Source organism: Notolabrus celidotus, chromosome 15, assembly GCF_009762535.1.
Source record: "Notolabrus celidotus isolate fNotCel1 chromosome 15, fNotCel1.pri, whole genome shotgun sequence".
Classification (NCBI taxonomy): Eukaryota; Metazoa; Chordata; class Actinopteri; order Labriformes; family Labridae; genus Notolabrus; species Notolabrus celidotus.
Genome location: NC_048286.1, coordinates 13253525 through 13275740, shown reverse-complemented (window position 1 = coordinate 13275740; position 22216 = coordinate 13253525). Strand labels below are relative to the sequence as shown.

The 22216-nt window shown below is 39.4% G+C and overlaps 1 protein-coding gene and 1 long non-coding RNA gene across 3 annotated transcripts in view; one reads left to right on the top strand and one right to left on the bottom strand.

Moving 5' to 3' along the window:
• Positions 1–3873: 3873 nt before the first annotated feature.
• gata6 (GATA binding protein 6) lies at positions 3874–10840 on the top strand. 2 transcript variants are annotated; one of them, XM_034703145.1, is made up of 7 exons: positions 3874–3994; positions 4600–5508; positions 6094–6266; positions 7117–7242; positions 7346–7433; positions 7536–7633; positions 8114–10840. In XM_034703145.1, exons 2-7 carry the CDS (start codon positions 4662–4664, stop codon positions 8273–8275), a joined length of 1494 nt encoding a protein of 497 aa, XP_034559036.1. In that variant the 5' UTR covers positions 3874–3994; positions 4600–4661; the 3' UTR covers positions 8276–10840. The 2 variants fall into 2 exon arrangements, with proteins under 2 accessions (XP_034559036.1, XP_034559038.1); XM_034703147.1 differs by lacking the exon at positions 3874–3994 and having other exon boundaries at positions 4109–5508.
• Positions 10841–11084: 244 nt separating this feature from the next.
• Positions 11085–22216, bottom strand: part of LOC117826800 — a 31282-nt gene continuing 20150 nt past the window's right edge. Inside the window, exons 3-4 of the long non-coding RNA XR_004634093.1 lie at positions 11511–11720; positions 11085–11243 (exon numbers count right to left, since the gene is read on the bottom strand). This is a non-coding gene — a long non-coding RNA (uncharacterized LOC117826800). The remainder of the gene's footprint in view (positions 11244–11510; positions 11721–22216) is intronic.

Here is a 22216-nt window from a genome sequence, read left to right as displayed (position 1 = left end):
GGAGTGTTGGAGATAATCATTATCAGGTCTGTACATAAGGCTCTGACACCTGAAGAGGGCCTGACATTAATGTGCACCTCCTGAAAGAAACTAATAGTAGAATGATAAAAACTTCGAAAGTACTTTTGCCATGAGGCTCTGCAAAAAAATAACTAAATTAATGTAAAAATCCCATAAAAACAACAAAACATTTAAATAGGCCTACATAAAATGATGTATTATTATTATTATTATTATTATTATGATTATTATTATTATTAGTAGTAGTAGTATTATTACCTTAAAAAACAGTTATAGCAACATTAAGTATTTATTGTTTTTATTGCATTTGTTAACGATTATTTAGAGTATAACAAATAATAGACGATAGTGAATAGAATACAAATAGTATTGTCCCAGTTGGTATTGTTACTATTTACACATTATTTGAATATCTCTAATGTCAGACTGTTTTTATTCTCTTATTTTTAGCTTTTACATTATAACACAAATTGACATTTTCTAAGATATCGACATAAGAGTTATATTACTGTGTTAAATACGTAGCTGAGTGAAATTTGATATAATGTTAAAGCTACAATATAATAACAATTCATTATAATAATTAGGCCCACCATAATTATCGTTATTTGTAGTAGTAGTATTAGTACTACTAGTAGTAGTAGAGCCATTAGCCTACAATTTTAAGATATACATTTCGAAAGGCCCTTTTCCCAGTAGGATAATGTATGACAAGGATAATTGGATTAAAGGCCTGTGTCTCCTCTCCGTGGCTGTCATCCACGCAGGCCCGCAGTATTTGACTGTGCGTGGATAAACGTGGAGACAGGGCGGCGTCCTGCCACTTCTCCTCTCGGGCTCCGTGTGTCAGAGCAGCACACTTTGACATCACTGAGAAAACACCTCATTCATCATCCTGCGAGCTCTGCAGCGCGCGAGAGAGAGAGAGAAAAAAGAAAGAGGAGGGGGAGACAGAAAAAGGAGAAGAAAAAACAACAGGATTTTGTATTCTCACACCTCCCTGACAACTGCTCGCAGAGACGGTGGGATGGGAGACAGTAGCGGAATAGTTTGGTTACTCCCTCTGATAAAGTCACAGCTCCAAAACCTCATCGCTCACCAGGGCTGTCAGATCGAGGGACGACTTTGATCGCGGTTTACATTTGAGATAGAGAGAGAGAAAAAAAGACACGATGCCTTGCATCTCATTGCGTCTGCGTGCATGCGTAAAAATACCATGTTACCAAACTTATCAAAGGTTCAGGTGCTAGGACTTCAAAATGTCTAACTACCAACACACACATCTGTAGGCACAAGGAGCCACGCTGACACCGACATCAGCACACAGTTTGAGCTAGAAGTTACTGTACACTTTCAGCAGCACTAACATGATAGAAATCTGAAGGTGTCAATTAAATGTATCAATTTATTTCAAATTAACCCCAATAACATATAAATATTTATATGTCACCTTATTTGTCATCATGTGTTGTATCTACAGAATGTCACAGTTATCTGAAGGAGAAAAGGAAGCTACCTGATAGAATAAACTCTGAGGTAGTTATGTGACATCAGCAGTAACATATTAAGCAGCAGTTATCACAGCAGGTCAAATCAATGAGAAAATAAAAGTAGAAGTTTAACAGTCGTAGTAAAAGAAGAAGTGCAAAGAGGCTGTGATAACAACTGCTGCCTAGCAGTGGGTAGCAGCTGTAAAGGCAAAAGCAGAAGGCCTTTCAGTGAGTCAGATTTTGAAAAATAACCACAACAGCATAAAAATAGGTTTGTTATCTCAATCCAATCATAAATGTATTTTAACAAGGTAACAAAGAGAGATTTAAAAAGAAATATGCTTATTTTAGAGATCTCAGCTATCGCTAGCTGCTGCAGTAGATAGCAGTGATAGAGGCTAAATCAAAATATGGCAATTCCATTTTCTTATTCGACAGTTAAAGCAGTGGTAGTTTAATCATTCAACATTTGAAATACAAAAACATAAATGAAAGATATATTAGGATTAAAAAGTGAATATGCTTCTACTGCTTTCACTTTGCCATCTAGTTGTAGTTTGCATAATGGTAGAGGCACAGCTAATGTTAGCATATCAATAAATTGGCAATATTACTGTTGTATTAGAAGTGTGCTGTTGAATTGTTATGCTCTTTTCTTATGTATGTCCTGCTGTCTGTCAAGCACTTTGCAAATCGTTGTTTTTAAAAGTTATTATTATTATTATTATTATTATTATTATTATTATTATAAGCTATTTCCCGGTGGTCCCAGGCCTGTTGTTGCCAGCAGCAGAAGGCTACTATAAGTAAAGACAGTGTCAGAAGTAGTAATAACAGTGGTGAAGTCAGTTGTAGTTATGTTGTACGAGTCGTTAAAGTAACAGCCGATGTATTGGTTGTAGTAAATGTTGGAGTGGTCAGTAGTGTGTAAAGCTCAGTGCTCGTCTGTCTCCTCACAGACGGAATGTAAACACACAAACAGCGGCTGAATGCAGCACAGTGTGATGAACTGTTTGTGAGCTCTGTGAACACGCACGAGGAGGAGACGCGCTGTAAATGACTGAATGAATGAATGATTCAATTGGCACCTCGCGACTTTTGATCACTTCACTCACTCTCTTTGTATATTGAGGCTGAACGAATCATTGGGTTCAAAGTGGAGCTGTTCACGGCTGCAGGGGAGTTTGTGCTCGTACAAAGCTGAACCATTTAATCCTCAATGAAAGCGTCTCACTTAAATAAACTAATTAAGAGCAGATTTATTGATCACTGTGGTGAGTATGCGGAGAATAAACAAAGAGGGGGCGTTTGCTTACCTCAAGAATGCCACAGATAATAAATGTAACACATCAGTAACCCAGCCTTTTTTTTTTTTGCATGATCCATGTAGAAATAAAAACATAATATTGCCATTAAAAGGTTCTTGACAATGATCCAAATGTACTCAGCTCTTTAAAGTGTGTGTTAATTGTAATTTAGTCCCAAGTAATCAATCAGTCATCTAATAGGCTACAGGACTGATATCAGCCCATGATGACAGATTTAGGCTAAATCTAACGACAGTAGATGTGGCTTTTTCCAGTAAAATCATGCGGCAAAAAAAATGTTGCTATTATGTATATATTAAAAAAAAAACAAGCCCTCTCTTTGTGAAAAATATAATGTTCTAGGATTATTATCATGGGTGTATAAATGAGTAAAAAAGATGTCACCGTAAGCCTCATAGTTACTGACTCTGTGGCATGTTTTATACTTGAGTAATTTTCTATAATAATACATTTAGATAGCTTCCACGCGATCTTTTGATCCAACCCGTAATCAGGAAAGTAAATGTTGCTGTCCAATGACTATGGCGTTTTTAATACTGCAAAAACACCCACTGTAATGAAATATAGTATAAGTAGAGTGAAACATATAGTGGACGCCCTCATATAGCCTAAAGAAGTGCGTAAAAGAGAGATGTATGGAAGATAATGCATCCAGCTTCACTAATTTAAACTATCGTCTTAGAGTGAAACAATAGACTCATAATGATATGTACTACAACTGGGCATTTAAATAGCCGTCGATCGTTGCATTAAAAATAAACAGGTTAAAACCATTGATCATAAATCACATCAATTAAAAAATCAAAACAAAGAAGAAGGGTGGAGCTTCGTTTCTCTGTCCAAATCAAACAGACTCTCTGACACGTGATTGCATTTGCAAATTATTAGAACTTCCAGACATGATCAAGTCTCTCCCTGTTACTCTGTCTCTCCTTTCTGTGATTGATTGGAGGAGTCCTCAGGCTGGCACCCCCATCGTGCTTCCAGCGGCTCACACTCCTCATGATTGGTCCGCCTCCTGCAGCCGCAGCACCCAGAGGCGCCTCCTCTCATAAACGTCGTCAGAGCGCACCAGCGTTTCCCAGTACTTCCAGGAGAAGCAGCGCGAGCCACTATTAGGAACTTTGCGTGCGACCTATGGCAAACAACTAGCAGGTATGTCGTAGAAAGAGTCTTATGTTTCCTACTTTTACTGTCTTTTGCCTCTCATGCTTCATCCAGCTGCTCTGAACATCTGGCTGTGAGCGCAACAGGACCGAGCTCATCCTTTCGGGGTTTTGTTTTATCGCCTCAGCCTTCCCCTCTGCTCTTATCTGTTTTGGGTCTTATCAAACGGTTATCTCTTTTGCTGTGGAGACATATTGCGTTTTGTTTCCTATCTCTTATGTGTGTGTGTGTGTGTGTTTACTTGTGTGTGTGGGAGGACAGAGATTTGACTTGGACGGACCCAGCGCCTCTTAAAAAAGCGCTTGATGAGAGTATGGCAGACACAGTGGAGTGAATGTTTGACTGGAGTCACAGATGAGAAAGAGTCGGTGAACAGGCCGAAACATTTAAATTCAGATTAATAGCTTAGGGCCTTTCTAGTGATCATGTCAGCTTTACTTTAAAATATGAAAACGCGCTGCGCATAAGGAATTGATTTGCATTTTCATGTCTTCCTATCCAGATGTTTTTGGGAACACATGCGTAAAACTTACCATGCGTAAAACGTATCTTCTTCCTGCTATCCTAACGGTTGAAACCTTGTGTTATCACAGGGTAGACTACTCCCTGACGATCTTTTATTAACCTCTATACGGTGTATGGAAAGTGCTCCTGGATGGACCTGGGCGAAAACAGCTGGTCCATGGTCAAGCGAGAAGTTTCCAGCAGCCCAGGCTCGCCGGCTGAGCAGACCTACCTGACGGGAGACAGCAGGAGAGACGGCCCCGCCTCGGATGAGCTGAGGACTCCTCCGAGCGACCTAGACGCACTGGGGCACCGCCGCTCGGACGGCAGATCTCTACACTCCTACGTTCACTTCGGACATCACAACAGCCTGAGCGCTGCAGAGGACATTCCGCTGTTTACGGATTTAGACCAGGGCAGCAAACTGGTCCTCTCTGGCGGAGCGCATAAGGCGAGCCTGCTGGTGGACCCAAGCGACATGTACCAAACACTGGCCATCGCCGCGGCCCAGAGCCAGACTGGATATGATTCCTCCTCTGGTGGTTATATGCACTCCAACCCAAACTCCCCCGTGTACGTGCCCAGCTCCCGCGTGGGGCCCATGATACCCAGCCTCTCCTACTTGCAGGCCAACGGCTCCGCACAACCAAGCCATGCTGTCTCCAGCCACTCGGTGTGGTCTCAGTCCACCCCGGAGAGCCCTTCATACAGCACAGGGAGTCCCCACGCCTCAAGCCGGTTCCACTACCCTCCGAGCCCGCCTATGAATAACGGGACTCCCCGGGACAGCGGGTACAGCAACACGCTGAATGTGAGCAGCAGAGACCAGTATGGCCTCTCTCGGTCCCTCGGCGGGACTTATGCGAGTCCCTACTCTCCTTATGTTGCACCGCAGCTCTCCCAGCTGGCCTCGCCCTGGAACGGGGGACCTTTTGATAACACCATGCTGCACACCTTGCAGAGCAGGGGAGCTCCTCTGATCAGAGGACCAAACGGAGGTAAGAAAAATGCAGAGAAGATGGTGGAAAGTGCTGAAATATTTAAAAGAGATGCAGGAATTATTTTGAAATTCGTTTCATAAGGCCGTTGTATATTCCTTATTGAAGAATGCTGAATCATCTTCAAGCAAGGCAGCTACATTCCAGTGGATTTCTGTAACAGAAACCTGATGTCCCCTGAGTTCAAAAGACGAAAAAGATATATATAACATTTTTTTCTGAATAAAGTAGCACAAAGATGTTATCAGATTTAAAACCGGGCTGGATTTTGTCTTCAAATGCATGTTTGCGTGTTAGGCCTATTTGTGCGCACATACCTGTAGCAGAGAATAACGTGGCTAGCCATTGAAATATAAATACGTTTTAAAAATTATAAATGTATCGTCAAAGTTTGACGTTTATTATCTGCCATTATAATGCAATGATACTACCTATATATTTAAAATGTTCTTGATTTCTTTACTGGATGAAAACTGTGTATGAAATGTAGTTTGCTTCAACATCTCCTTTTGGAAAATATATTTTTTTTGTCATGTTTTCGGTGTAGAACCTGTTCCTTTTGTTGATCCAAGTCTTATTTTTCAGTTTCAGACATACTCGATGACATGGGAGAGAGCAGAGAGTGCGTAAACTGCGGCTCCATCTCCACGCCGCTGTGGAGGCGCGACGGCACGGGCCACTTTCTCTGCAACGCCTGCGGCCTTTACAGCAAAATGAATGGGCTTAGCCGGCCATTAATTAAACCACAGAAACGGACGGTAAGCAGCCAGGGGAGCACTTATCCGCTCAATTTCCTGCCTAATTGTCTCTAACATTAGCTGGAGGTTATCGCAGGCGATACTCATGGTGTCCAACACAAAGAAAGTAACGGTTGTGTGATAATTCCAACTATAGACTTAATTAAAGTAGACATTTTTAAAATAATTTTCATTTATTTTCATTTGTGACCGTATGTAAAATGTATCTCAAATCTATTTAAAAAAAAACAAAACAGTAATACATGCTGTTGATGTTTTAGTTAAGGCTTTGAGTTTTAATGCCAGTTCATTCATAGTTACAAATTAACTTAATTTATCAGACAAAAGATATGGTGCTGACGCAGAGTTGAACCATGATTTCTACAAGTGATGTCCCTGAATTTCGATTGTAACAATTTCGAATACATTACTTTTATTCGACTCATAAGTGAAGATTTTTGATGATGTAATTAATCAGTAATCTGTCAGCTGGGTAATTCAATCACAATATGTCAGAATAAGGGCAAATCTCTTCCTGGTGCCATTACGCGCATTACGCACAGTTTTCACAAGGAAATCTAATGTCAAATATGGACTCTCTGAAAATTAACATCCTGTAAAAGGCGTGCGTAAATGGCAGTTAAATGGAGATCATAATGGGAGCCGTATTTTGGTTAGGAAATAGGGTGTGAATGGCCGAGCTGTAATTGGATTAGTGAAGTGTTCTTTTCACTAAAAACCTTTTTTTCCCTTGAAGTGGCAGACAAAGTCATTTAAGCCCTTCAGATATTTTAATAACCCTTCTCCTCTGAAATGTCCCACTTATGTAGTGATTCTAATCCTTTATTAAATGTAACGTGTTTGTCCTCAGTCGACGTCCAGAAGAATCGGTCTGTCCTGCGCGAACTGTCAAACCAGCACAACCACTTTGTGGCGCAGAAACGCAGAGGGAGAGCCGGTGTGTAACGCATGTGGGCTTTACACGAAATTACACGGGGTAAGTCAAGACTTAATTTAATAAATCGTATATCCAATTTGATTAAAATGTATCATAAGGGTCAAAATAATAATTTGTTTCCAAAATGATTCCAATTGTGCAGGTACCTCGGCCGCTCGCCATGAAGAAAGAGGGAATCCAGACAAGGAAAAGAAAACCCAAAACGTTGAATAAAGCAAAGGGGTCCTCTGGTACGTTGCTGATATATAATAATGCGCATGTGCAGGTGTAAAAATATCATCCAAATTATGATTTTTATACTATATTCACCGTTTTTATTTGTTTTCCTTTAGGAAATAACAACTCTGTCTCTATGACTCCCACATCCACATCTTCATCTAATTCTGAAGACTGCTCGAAAACCAGCTCTCCATCTGGACAGGTGTCAGGGGTAAGACCTTGTTATTTCATTGGCTCTTTTCGAGTCAAAGCATCTGATAAATTACAGTATAAAACAGGATTTTTAGTGACAAATAAAATAAATAATGTGGTTATTAATAATTATAAAATGCCTAGAAATATTTTAATGTCAAACCTTTTTCAAACACATTCCTTGGATGTGAAATGTTCAAAGTGAAAGCATTGCTGCATTAATTATGGCAGGTCTGTTGCCAAGTAACAAAGAATCATATGCCGGCTGTCAGATGGTGATGACTGCAGCTCACTAATGTGTCACATTAAGATTTCAGTAAGATGAGCTCTACATTACTCAGAATGAGGCAGTGCTGACAGAAGTCAGTCCCAATAAAAAAAACGTCACATAAATCCGGTTCAGGACAAAAGTTGAAGATGTACTTCAAATAAAGAATGAGTGCTCTCTTTAATAATAATTTGCCTGACATTTAAATTTTGTTTTGTTGTATTGTTTTAGGTCAGTTCGTCTGTGCTGTCCAGCTCAGGGGAGGGAACAGGATCAGGCTCAGCGGTGAAGTACGCAGGACAGGACAGCCTGTACACCAGCGTGGCTCTGACCCAGCCTTCAGACGTGGCTGCAGTGAGAGGGGAACCCTGGTGTCCCATGGCCTTAGCCTGAGCACATTCATCTTTGAGAGGACAGAAATCCCTGATCCCCTGTCTGTCCATCCATCTGTCAGTCTGGATGCTTTGTAGTGTGGAAGTATTCAGGGGAGACGTTTGACTCCTTCCCTGCAGCTGATTCAAGAAGAGATGGACACGATGGAAAAGAAGCGAGATGCGAGTGTGGAATAGCTGGATTTAGTTTCCAGGCCGGTGTGGGAAAAACAAAGGGAATAGTGAGGCTAAAAGATCAATCAGATGGCCCGCTTTGGATGGTTTCTGGACCCTGCCATGAACTTGATATCTCTCCCATCCATGGCACAGAACCACATCTTTCTTCTTCAAAATAAAGCCATCATTGTACATAACAGATTTCCACTCTGAAGCTGCTGATTGGATACCACAGCTTCCCAAAGCGCTGTATTCTTTAAGGACATTTAGACTTTTCTTTAGTTTTCTTTCCACAACTGGAATCATGCCACAAGTGCCGAGACAACTTTTATGAATCAAAAGTTTAAAAAAATATTTATAAATCTTCCATTGTTGAAAACATGGCTATGATTGTTAATAAAGATATCATTATAGAGTAGAAGTCTAACCATTCTGATGTCGTTTTTTCTATTTTTTTTTTCTTTATTAGTGGCTGTTTTACATACAGGAGTGTTGAATGTGCACATGTTTTTCACTGAAAGCTCTTACTGTATTTGACTGAAACTAGCTTGGTTTAAACAGGGTATAAAAGACTATGACATCTAGTGGTTTTGTTTAATTATTTCCTGAAGAAAATGCAAATTATCAACCCCCTTAAACTTGTTTTTGATGAAATTATGTTGTCAGCGGCATTGTGGTACTCCTCTCAATGCAGAGCTTCAAATTCATGTAAAGCAGTTGGATGGTATGTTTGAACAAAGCACGCCCAGAATAGCAGTGAGTCTACTGACCTTTACATTACAAGACACATTCTACAGAAGAAGGCTGCGTGCTGCACTACCTGACTCACTATAAACTCTGTACCTGTCACACTGTAAATGTGTACTGTTGCATCATTTTTATGTCAGGATTAGAGCAAAGAGTGAGGTCACCTGTGAACAACTGCATGATGACTTTGACTCAGGCATCAGAAGAAGTCAGTGATGACTTGCTAGTTTTATATGATGAGGTTTTAGTTGGTTGACTGATTTGTTGTTCAAATAGGCAAGTGGTTAAGATGGCTGCTGTCAGACTGAAACCTCTTATCTCCAAAACTACAGCCTCTCAGGAAATAAAAAAAACCTGGGATTTTTAAATAACAAAACACTTAAAGGGATTTAGTCACAAACTCTTTTTTCCTAGGCTGAAATTTTGAAATGCCCACTGACACTAAGGGACTAAGGGAGACCAAAAATATTCATTTTTGAGAAAAAAAAAATAGAGATACAAGGTTTCTGCCTGACAGCAGCGGTATGTCAATGCAACCTTTTCATGAAATTTAAATCTAATTTTGAGTTTATTTTGAATTCACAGCTGCATGGTTGCTACTCCATGTCAACATTTGAGGATATGTCTCATTTTAAAAACTGTTTGTCTCCTTCAGCAGAGGTATGGTATGAGTGGAGGCTCAAAAAGCTAGGTCGAGCCACAAAGCGATTATGGTGGCATTTTGAAGCTAAAAAAACCTGAGGAGTTGCAAGTGAAACTTGATGAAAGAGGTTCCTTTCTTCTTTCAATTTATTTTTCATTTTTCATTTTTCACAAATTGCTTCATCCAAAAATGAACATGAAATTTATTCTTCCGGATTTATTTATTCCTTAAAAAGCGTGTTGATTTTTCTTTGTTATTTTATTCCAATCCTGTCCAATAAATTGTTAAGATGATGCAAATCATGTAAAAGTTGCCCTGTTTAAAGAAAAAAAGCAGTTTATTTAAGCTGTAAAAAGGCCAATATTCCTGCAACACTCATTACATTAAGATGTTTTTGCAGTAGGCAATCACTGTCATGCTCTTCATCCCTGTTCTTCCTTTTATTTCAGATGTTTTCATGATTGGGATAAATGGCATTAAAAAAAGGATCCAAACCAGCAAATGCAAGGCAGGGATTAACACAGAGGACAAAAGGTATTCAGATATCTGACCTGAATGCATCAAAAACTGCATCTCATACCAAACTCTATGCTCCCAGATTCTCAGATTTTCCGGGGTGGCTCTCTCCCACATTCTGCTTATGTTTCATTAAAGCAGGCCTTTTTTCATCCTGACAGCTTTTTTACTTAAGAGTTTTTCGTTTCTGCCGGCCCCCTGAAGGCTCAAAAGCATGATCCACTTTCTTCTGTCCTCTTGAACCAGCAGCTCAAAGTACCTGTCACAATGTTTACTGTACTGAAGCGAATATGGCCTGTGAGTAATAGCACATGAAAAGATCTTAGAGATGGTTAAGATTTATGTCTGGGCTTAGCGTTATCTGTCTGCTTTTTGACGTATTGATTTAGCCGAGTTTATTGAGTGTGGAGGAATGTGCTACACTGCACAACAGCCACATTGAGGGCACTCATTTTCATCTTTTTAAGAAATAAAATGAAACTTTTCATCATTTTGAAAACCAAATGGAAACTGTTGTTGGTTTTATACCTGAATTGTTAATCAAAAACCTTCATTTTTCTGTGTCTGTATCACCAGTGTCAGGGTTCGCTGTAAAGGGCAAATAGAAACGTGGCTTCATTTACTGCTGGGTGTTACATAAAACACAACTCGTACATTGAGACCACCAGGGATTAAGCTCTTGAGCTTCCATGTGGATAAATGACTAAACCACCTTTAGATGTGTAAATGCAAACTAGCGATGAACTCAAAACATGGGCAAATATTTATGGGTATGTGAATTTATGAGGTGGTCCTACCTTGGCACTGTCTGACTGGTATCCATGGTGCTGCGAGGGAGGAAATATAAACACAACAGCGCAGAAATCCTCCCTGCATGCGCTCTCATCTGGATGGATGTTCCAGAGAGCTGAGGGTCACAGAGACAACGATGTTCATGCAAAGTGATGCTAACGGTTAGCTTACAGTTATTATCTGTGCAGTGATAAGGTATTTTGAATGTTTGCATGGAGCTGCAGCTTTGAGGGGAAACTGGGAATGATGTCAAAATAAGTGATTAAATCATTGAAAGAAGGGAGAAGAGAGTATGCTAGAGTCAGGCAAATAGGGAGACTACAGAGATCCTGATTGCTGAACAGGGTTGAAAGTCCTCTCAAAGTAAACAGAGCATGCTAACCCAGCAGCAACAGCAGCAGACTACAGGCCTCAGCGCTGTTTGGCTGAGGGGGGCAGCAGCACAGTAATGCCCAGTGGCTCCCTCAGGAGATGCCCGTTGATCTTTCCATGTTGCCTTTCAAAGGAGAGCACCACTGGCCCTGCCTCCGGAAGAGATGGGATCTCTGACTCAGCCCTTTTGGAGTTTCCTCGACAGACACAGGGGCACATTCTGGGAGCAAAAAAAAAGAAGTCATGATTGCTGTCCTGTTTTTGGAGCCCTTCTAGAGCTGAAGTTATATTAAAAAACCTTTTATGGAAAGAGAGACGATATGACTTGTCACATTCAAAGTGTCTTTGAAGCTTTGTCCACAGAGCATTTCACCCACTCAGTTAGCAAACACAACCACAGCTACATAGGAAAGACTAAAAACGCCTCCTCCACCTGTGACATCATAAACTCTCACACTCTTGCTCACAGGAAGTTTGCGACACACAACAGTAAATTTCAGAAGCAGAAAATAACAAGTGAGAAATAGAAACACACCTCCTTTCTTTCTGATCATACAACTTTTATAAGGGGACTAACATGACAGTGTCACAGTGCAGAGATGAAATATTACTATGTATAGTCAGTGTGTCTTATTACAGGAACAGTGGGAGTGTGTTCAGGGAGGGCTGGGTGTTGGAACTTATGACACTTGGTGGAGAAGAGTAAAAATCAAAGGGTGGGAAACATGTCTTTGGCATTACTCTTCAGTGTGTGTTTGCTGTGAGGAATGCAGGAAGTTATCAAGAATAGGAGCTAATGGAAGGCTGAAAGTGGAGGAAAAGCACAAAAGGAAAACGCACTGGTATGATGAAAAAAGGAAAGTTCCTGAACGACCTGGAGCCCATTAACCTTTAACTGAAACTACACCAGATTCCAACAAACAGTAAAGCTGAAAAGCTGTGAAGATTAGTTTTTAACCATTGGGTATCACTCCAAATGAAGTGTATATTTTGGAATTATAGCTTATTATGCAAATATAAGATTAGCTACTGATTTACATAAACTCTTGCCGTTTCTAATAATGGGTATTTCATGTAAATGTATCAACTGTCCAACTTTACTCCCATCACATAACCTTATCTGCTGACACCAAACACCAGTCTGGCACAAGTGCCCCATTAGTCTCTATAATGTAATTACAGTTTTGGATTACTTTTATAAAAGTAGACATAAATATGAATTATTTTACGCACTAAAAACTGAGGCTATACGTCCAACCATATACGGGAATTTCAAAAAACTGTTCTTTTTCTCTAAGTTTCAAAAGAGGATCTTGTCCATACCCAGGGGTGTGTCCAGAACTTTTTGACTGGGGTGACCCAACTGAAGCTGTCACATAGGCAGGGGTGGTCAGTGCATTTACAAATAAATAACATTTACCCTTTCTGTCTTTACAACCTACTTTCATTAAAGTATTAAACAGGTGTTATATTCCTTTTGACTTAAAAAAAAAACATGACAAAGTGGCATAAATCATCTAAGCTTAAGGTCTTACAAAAGATGTTTCTTCAAAGTCACATTTGAGGGCACTAATAAAGAAATCTAATGTCAGCTCTTTAACTCATCCCAAATTATAGATTTTAACAGAAACCCCACCTCTGACAAGGCAAATAGCCAATCATAGTTTAGGATTTTGGGGTGGCCCCTGGGGTGGCCAATTGGATTTACTAACCCTAACCCCTCTGGACACACCACTGTCCATACCATACCAGAGTTGTCAGTTAATATTTCTGTCATCATGATAACGCAAAACAGTTGAAAACGGCTCCATATGCATGCAAATCCAGAGAAAGAACGTCAGTCTGTCAAGTTTAACGCCATAGAAGTACATAGTGCGCATAGAAGTACATAGTGCGCATGCATGTTGAGCGTCTTCTCAAACAGCGTTCTTTAAACTGTGGACAGATCGGTGAATCAAAAACTATTGACCTTGATGTGTTTGTTTGCCCTAATGCCTGGGTGTAACAACAAAGAGCAGCAATGTTTCCCTTTAAACATGCTGTTAAACAAAACAGTACCGCACAAACGTAACCAAATCAGTAGCATAATGCCCAGTGCATACAACCAACAATGGCCCTGCGTTTTTGCTGTCCACATGGCAGGTGTCTAATATGTGACCCTAAGTATAATATTCAACCCCAAATCTGAATTTGTTGATTCTGTGGCTCACAAAAGTATTTATGATTAAAGAGGAAAAATATTTCTCGAAAAGAATGTTTGAGACTGTGGCCGTGCAAGTCCAGTAAATAAAGATCTACACTGATATGCAAACATTCAAGACAAATATGAGCAATGTTGGGTTTAATGTCTGGCCTGCCTGTGAAAAAGTTGGTCAAGTGTTTTGTTTGTTCAATCTGTTGTTCCTCCTAAAAGGTGCAGACTGCTGAGAACTTTCTGCTCTGAATAGTCTGCCAAACTTGCACTTAGGCACACAGAGAGATTGAGGTCATTGTACTGGAGGGTTGTATTCAATTTGTTTTTGCATGAGGTTAACGCACGACTGCGTGAGGATAGATTGTTAACATTATGTATAGAATAAGAAAAAATGTAGCATAGGTCTCAAACATGTTTAACTTTTAGAAGAAACAGTAGTATGTGTTGGGTCTTCGTCATAACTCCTCTTTAAATAGTGTTTTTCTAAGTAGGGTCGGGAATCACAGGGTACACATGATAAGATAAGACACGATACGATACGATACAATACAATACAATACACAATACATGGCCATAAATCGGCTGCGGCCATCATAGTTAATCATGTTTACCTCGTGCGGGAGTGAGTTGTCAAACATGAAGAAAAAGTTTGAGTCACAGAGAGAGCTATTAACAAAATGCAGAATTAAAACTCAGTGAAGTCATTCAGGAGGAGATCTGAGAGGTAAACAGATGTGACCTGATAGGCTGGACATCAAAATGAATCACAATACTAACGACATTAGGACAAATGACACTCGGTCATTTTGAAGGAGTTGGTTCATTAAGAAGGCTTTGCTGGCAAATAATAATAATAATAATAATACATTTTATTTATATAGCACCTTTTAAAAACATGTTTACAAAGTGCTTTACAGAGTGCAAGACATAGCGAGTGAAAACACTAAAGCACATGACAAAGGTAAGGAGAGCCAAAATGAGTTAAGTAAAAACAATAATAAAAACCATGCAGAAATTAAAAAGTCAGTGATGAGTTAAGTAATAAAAGCACATTTAAAAAAGTGTGTTTTTAAAAGAGGACAAGGATGTGGTGATTTGAATGCTTTGTTTTACTACCCCTGCTTTCTTTTTCAAACATCAGGATCAGACCAAGCATGGATTTACACAGATATGATTGATTTAAAGCAATTCTCAGAAAAAGCTTAAAATATGAACAACATAGGGTCCACATGGGAAATGTTATTTTAATTCAATCTATGGATTTTTTTTATACCTCTGGAGGACCTGAATGCATGAAAGTAGAGAACAACCCATCTAACAGTTCATGAGACTAAACAAAGAAAGTGATAATCTCATGGTAGATCTTGAGGGGAAGTCAGGGGTCACCAAAGTAGCTCAAGTTTATCCTCTGGGGACCAAGAATATCCAACTAACTCACTGTAGATCGAAGTAACACGTGGCCTGAAATACTATGTGTTGTGGAAGTTAGAAGTGTAAGTAATACTATCTAGAAATAATACATCATGGATACATAACAACAAAACCCTGGGCTGGTATTGTTGCTACCATGTTTCTATTTTTCTCATGCTCTTTCCTCTCCATTATTTTACAAACTCCCTTTCAGTGGTTGGAACTTCTCTTTTCAAGCTTTGTGCATTTGCAGGAACAAAGTTAAGTATGTAAAGTATGTGAGGAGCTTAACAGAATTTGACTACCAAATCCATCCCTATTTCTAGACAATGCAATGCCAGTTTCGTCAGGTAACTGTTCCTCTTTAATGGAAAAGCTATTTCATTACCGAGCCCTGTGCTTAAAGGAGTCTGTGCTTTGAAAGTCGCCCATTAAATCATGCAACTGGTGTAAGTATTTTCTGCTGCAGTCCAAGGAGTACGCTGAGATTCTCGGGAGTTCAATGCAAGGTTACAGCTATCTCTCCTCTCCTACTAGCCCAACAGTCAGCCTTGTGTCCAAGGCGTTTTGAATTAAGCTCAGTGCTCTTGTGTATGGGAACCAGAGCCTGCCGCCAAATGCAATACTTCCCGGAGCATTTCTGTCAGAGCCCTGGCCTTTTCAAACAAAAACAGTGAAATCACTGCAGGCCTTATTTAATCAATTAAACATATGTCAACAAGCAATATGCTAATCATCATCTCACCAGGGAAAAACAATTCTCTGCTGATGATGTATGATCACAAGTCAGTCATCATTTTGAAACTAGGCTCATTTACCAGTTTTTAGAAGGTATTCAAAAAAATTGAAGGGAATCTTTCTCGATTGTTCATGTCTATTTGGAATTAGGCAAAACAATGAAGTGAGTCAGAGATGGGTGACTTCCATGCTCCACGATGTATGTTGCATGTTTTTGTTTGTATGTCTGTGTTTGACTTGGATGTAGCTGGCAACAGTGCCTTCCTGAGTGTTATCAGTAGTCTGCTCGGAGTCTCCATGCTTCCAGAGAATTGACAGAGTCACAGCTTTAGTCACTTGGGTTGACTAAAGGCTATGACATTTTGGTGGGATTTTGCCAGCCCCTCCTTACCCAGAATGCAACACAGAGTCTCAGACATTAGGACTTCGAGCGAGGTATGCTTGTGTAAACATCATTTGGCCCACTGAGGTCTTGAGATGTAATAAATTTACATCTGGAGCTCTAGATAGAAGCACGGCCACAAAGTGAAGTTGGGGGATAAATTGCAGGATGCAGCAGCCTGACTGAAGAGCCCAGCGAGGCTCCTCTGCTGCCTGCTGATTGGGTGTCTCTCTACTGAGACCTCTTAAGAAAACTCCTGATAACCAAATGAGCATCTAACATAAATAACAGGCTGACGCATGGCAGGCTCCCAAACTGGAGATAGAGCAGCTCATTAAAATCTCACCAGACATAGAAGTCAGAACAGTAACCATGATTTCAACTTTGTGCACGAAAGGACCCTGTACGTCTCCAAAAAGACAAATTGTTGTCTCATATTTTTGAAGAAAAAGAAGACAAAGACAACAACAACAACGAAGGAGATGAAGAAGATGACGGTGATGATGATATACCTTAGTTCCCAGGCCAAGTCTCTGGACACTGAGCGACTGCCGCCCTCCTTTTGAGGTGAATTAACCTTCCTGTTATGTTGCTGGTCAAATTGACCCTTTTTAAAGTCTATTCTAGGCAATATATGCCTTCCAAACCAGCTAAATGCAGCATAAAAATCTGGGCAGCGTGTGACAGAAGAGGTGTCGCGTTAATTTATCAACATCACTTCATAAAAAAAAAACATTTAAATAAAATAAACAAAAATCTATGTCATGTAAAACTATTGTATTTATATTTAGGGCTTTCCAATGTACATTAAAAAAAGTTTTAACATTTATAATAATGAAAAACGAGTGAGTTATCCTCATTGAACCGCGATCTATGAGAATTAAAGAACACCAATGGACCAAATCTTGATTTAAATGGTTAGTAATTGAGTAAAATTTTAGATTTAAAAAAATGTGTATTGGGATTTTTTGGGGTTCTGACACTTTTAGATAATTGAATATGCCCCGGGTCAAATTGACCCAGGAACATTATTGCTGTTCCAGAGAAACGAACATAACAGGAGGGTTAACAAAGATCAGAAAGGAAAACTTCCACAATCTGGGTTTCATAGCCTCAGCCAGTCCTTATGACATTGTTCCCATCAATGTAGTTGTTGAGACATTACTGAAAAAGTAGGGCAAGGACAAGCGGCAACCTCCGGTCTAAAAATATGAGTCAATGCGGAAGTGTTAAAAGCTGCAGTTCATCGAGGATCCGCTTGAGGCTGGCTCCAGAAGTACCGGAAGTCACATACACATGAATGGGAAAAAGACTATCTTTGCAGCATTAATAAACATGTTTACAGCCTGGTACAAAAGATGAGTGTAGTCTGAATAGCTCATTTCTCGATGTCCTCTCACTGTGAGGGGGGTGAATTTTTATCTAATTCGGCAACTTTGAAGATATTGAGATTACTAGTCTTCCAATGAGAGGCACACTGCAGCTGTTGGCTAGGAGGCTCAAAGCCCGCCTCTTTACGTCACACTGGCTCGACAGAAGCAATATGGCTGCTGCCGATTGGCTTCAAAACAGCGTTCAGAAACAGATGGGTGACGTCACGGATACTACGTTGATATTTTTTACAGTCTGTGGGCAAGGACAGAGCAAGGGGCTATCTTCTACCAAACAAAACAACAAACTAATATGTTGGTAAAAACTTTTGAAAAGAAGGACAGAAACAAACCGTAAAATTGCAAACCCATCTCTCCTTTGAAGTACTAACCGCATAAAAATGTGTTATTAAGGTTAGCCATGCTAGCAGCACTGCTAAGCTAATCTGCATACTAATGACACAGAACAAGCTTAAAGACAGCACATGCTGATGGTTTGACAAAATTTTTAGGATAACATAATATGTTTATGGATTAAAATGAATTCAGATTGGAAATTTGTTGTCTTTCAAACACAATGGCACAGCCTGCTCTTCATGTTGTGATGTTTGTTTTTTTCACACAATTTGCCGAGTCTCATGCTTGGTACCAGACAAACACATTGGAGATTTTGAAGGGATGAAATTAAAAGTGTAAGTAAATTGGATTCTCTTGAATATATATTTAATGTTCATGCAGGGTAAACAGTATATTCTTGATTAATGTCAGCTAAATTACTGATGTTTTCTATTTAAATCCTTTTGCTTGAAATTTTGGAATTATAGTAATAGGTCACTAAATAATGTAAAAAAATAAGAGTTTCAGCAGGTTATTTATTTAGAAATAGTTTAACAGTTGTTTTATTATGTGCCTTTAAGAGATGCTAACTCGTTACAGTTCGAGTGGACATGTTTGCAAGGCTACGCAGGCCTTTGCATGTGTTTTTCTGTTATTAAACAGTCCCCTTGCAGGTTGAAGCAGCCCATAAAGAGTCTGCTCAGAGGTCAGACCTTGACTTCCTTGATCTGCCATATTCAAAGTGTTCTCAAGTGTAATGAGTGTAGTGGTTGACCAAAATCAGTTTTCAATGGCCGATGATGATAATTTGAGAGAAAGTCTGCTGATGGCTGATACATAATGCAGATATCAGATTGTTGTTGTTGTTTGCATTCAGTTGAGTAAAACAATTGAATAATCATCATATCCATTATTCCATGCACATTACAATCTAACATATATGGCTTCTGAACCAGTAACATGTTTAGTAAGATGTTCAGTAACATCCAGTAAGATGGATTGTTTATCAATTCATGAATTAGAAAAATATATTGGGTTATAGATTTAAGAACATCACTAATATTTAGGACAGAAGCAAACTGCATTAGCCTATGCATCAGAACATAATTCTTATTAAACACCAGCCAGTTTCCATTATTATTATTTTTAATCAGCCTAGTGAGAGCAGCTGATGCCAATTATTTCAAAAGTATAGACTTGCTTACTTTTAATGGTTTGTCAGTTTTAACTCTGAAAGCTGTAGTAGCTAATGAGGCAAAACTATGAGCTTGTGTACGTACACCCTGTACACACTTGTTTCCTCTTTGGAGCTACTTTGACAATGCTACAGTATTCAAAAGAAGTCAGCACTTTTCAGTGCAACTTTGAACTGAAACAACTGTGAGGCAGAGCTTGAAAACTGAAACTGAAGTTGTAATAAGCCTTATAGTTTTCCTGTAAAGACCTTCCACAGTAGCATAGACTGTATATAGTCTTATGTGAACTCGGTGACTGAGCACAACAACAGAGCTGCTTCCTATGCCCCCCTGACCAGGCAGACCCTTTGGCTGAGGCAACCAATTAATTATAGACATGACTTTAAAACTTCCTGTTTTTCCCTCCTTAATTAAGCCAATCTGCCCCGCTGCTCTAAAGAGAGGAAATACCTCAAAATAGTCCCCAATTTCAGCACATTCAATTATTTTGTGCCCAGTGGAGATTGGATCAGCTGTGTTAATGTACGGATCAACAATGTTTGATCACAGGGAAATTATGTCTGTCATTTCTTCCTGCTTCGCCCCCGTATTATGTGGGAATTGTGAGGCGAGTTGGTGCCTGAGGTGGGCACAGCCCCGCTCACGGTTTAGCTACTACGTGCCCTCAGTCAGGCCCATCCAACATCAATCTCTGAGATGTTTATTATTACACTCATACGGTCACTTATTCTGAGGGGAGAGGGAAAAAACCCCTGATTTATGCCTCCACTGTTACCCTTTCCTGTTCTCATTTATGAAAACAAAATTCCAGTGAATTCCTGCTGTATTAACACTAAGCAGTTATAAGGTCAAACTTTCACTTACACTGCACAATTCAGCAGTCTGTGCACAGATATTTGTCTGCTTCTTACTGTATGGCTTTGCTATTGTCTCGTAAGCTGAGTAAAGAAGCCAGAACACAAATGTACTAACTGACCTTGACAGCAGACACACTTCATATCTCTCTCTCTCTGTCTTTTTTTTCAGTTACACTAAATCCACAGTCAGTGTTCAAGAGCACCAAGTCAACTTGACTGTTATCATAACCAAAGTTGTTGAACACCTGCCAGCGTTTTCTGAGAAGTGTCCTTTTCAACTTTGAACTGAAACTCACCTCCAGGCCTCGCCCTCTCTGTTTTTCACTGGGAAACAGGAAAAAGGAGGAGAAAGAGAAGACGTACCAGTGCTGGAACACTTTATAAGGGGGAATTAGGGTGAGTATTTCTTGAGAAATCCCAATTTATGAAAAAAGTACAGAGGGGAATTCTTCCATTATCTTTCTACCATTGTAACTGAATCTCGATGTGTATGATTACCAAACACTGATTAATAAATCAACTATAAATGATTGCTCTAACAGGCTGATGGATTACTGCAGATTCTGTGTGTCATTTTATCAGCATGTTAAGAATTTTATTATTTTTGCCTGAATTACCAAAACACACATACTCCTGATTCTGATCAAAAATAGACTTTCATTTGATTATAATTTCTAAAATGTAACCTGCTCCTATGCTCATATAGTCAAACTGGAACTCTAAGAATAATCGGATATTTTCAGATATCAGATGAAGACATTTACACCTCAACAGAGATATATTTTTCAATTTTACAATACAATGCATTATGACCTTGCTTTCATACTGGTCGTCCGGTTGTGTAAGATGTTTGATTCTGATTGGTCAAAACCCCTTGACAAGAGTACAGACTTTCACTAACATGATCAACACCAGGGACTAACTGATCACACGTCATGTCAAATCAATCCACGGAAAAGAGTCCCTGTATATTTTGCATCTGCTTGTTGACAACATAGACCGCAAGGTAAAACTGTAAGTTTTCTATCAAAACTTTGTGGCTAAAACACTTGCTTTGGTTAGCATGCGAAACCGACAGGCTACAGACATTTTCATATTGGATCCTGTCCAACAATGTTAGCACCCTTAACGGAGCAGGTGAGTGCAACTTTGAGTTACCGGTCGCTATTAACAAAAACCTAAACCATGAGTGGTGTTGACAATAGTAGCAGTGCTAAAAGCCTTGTCAGGGTTGTCTCACCCTGTTGGGATTCTATTTCCCACAACTACCTGCTAACCATACATTATTATCCCTTACTTAAATGTGGCCTGCTCATCATGTATTCATTGCATCCAAACATGGTACTGCACCAGGTTTCTATTTGCTCAAAATGAAATAAATCAGAGTTTGACTTCAGATACACAAAAAAAAAAAAAGCTTTTGATTTTGATTACACCTTATATGTCCTCGTAATATGATGATAAGCTACTTAAATTATTTTACAACATGAATGATCTTTACACACTGCTAGCCTATTGTAAGTAATGATCGGTTAACTGCACATTGCTCAGATCAGCATGATTGTAAAGATTGCACTCTGTCATTCAACTGAAAAGACCATTTTTGGAGAAGTAGATCCCTTCTCTGAAGTTCAGTCTCAAAAGATATACAAGAATAAGTTGTACTACAAACTGTAACTGAGTGTCTATGGAAGGTTGTTTCCAAGTTGAAATCATTGATCTTGACAGTCTACCTGACTCCTCCCACACTCACAACATGCAAAGTGCATATTGAACAAAATTAATTTACAATGCAACTAGACCTGAAATTGAAAAATGAGAGGTCTGGTAGATGTCCATAACTCTGCATAAGTTGATGCTTTTTGCTGTGAGTGGAAGATTTTGGAGTTTTGTTTGTTATTAAATACACTGGATAAGTTCAGTAAGCTTGGAGGTGGCAACTGTAGTGAAAGTGTAACATGGAAAAATATATTGCATCTCAAACTTTTTGGCTTCACATTTTCCCTCAAGTGGTTGAATTCTTGTCCTTCAACAGAGTCTACAGGAAAAGAAAACATGCCTTTAATTTGTTAATTTAAACACAGAGGAAACAGCCTGCTGACTTGTGACTTATTTGGCAAGATTAAGGAGATCCTGGCCTTGAATTCAGAGTTAGTCAGGTATAGAGTTACAGCCTTTCTACATCCATTGTCACAATGTATTGCTGCAAAGCGAGACACTTCACAGGTTCTCA

Bases quoted from the DNA above. Each gene is read 5' to 3' on its own strand.
- gata6 (XM_034703145.1), top strand. From the start codon at position 4,662: ATGGACCTGGGCGAAAACAGCTGGTCCATGGTCAAGCGAGAAGTTTCC. The intron at 7,243-7,345 runs GTAAGTCAAGAC...CCAATTGTGCAG, and splicing joins TTTACACGAAATTACACGGG to GTACCTCGGCCGCTCGCCAT. The intron at 7,434-7,535 runs GTACGTTGCTGA...GTTTTCCTTTAG, and splicing joins TAAAGCAAAGGGGTCCTCTG to GAAATAACAACTCTGTCTCT.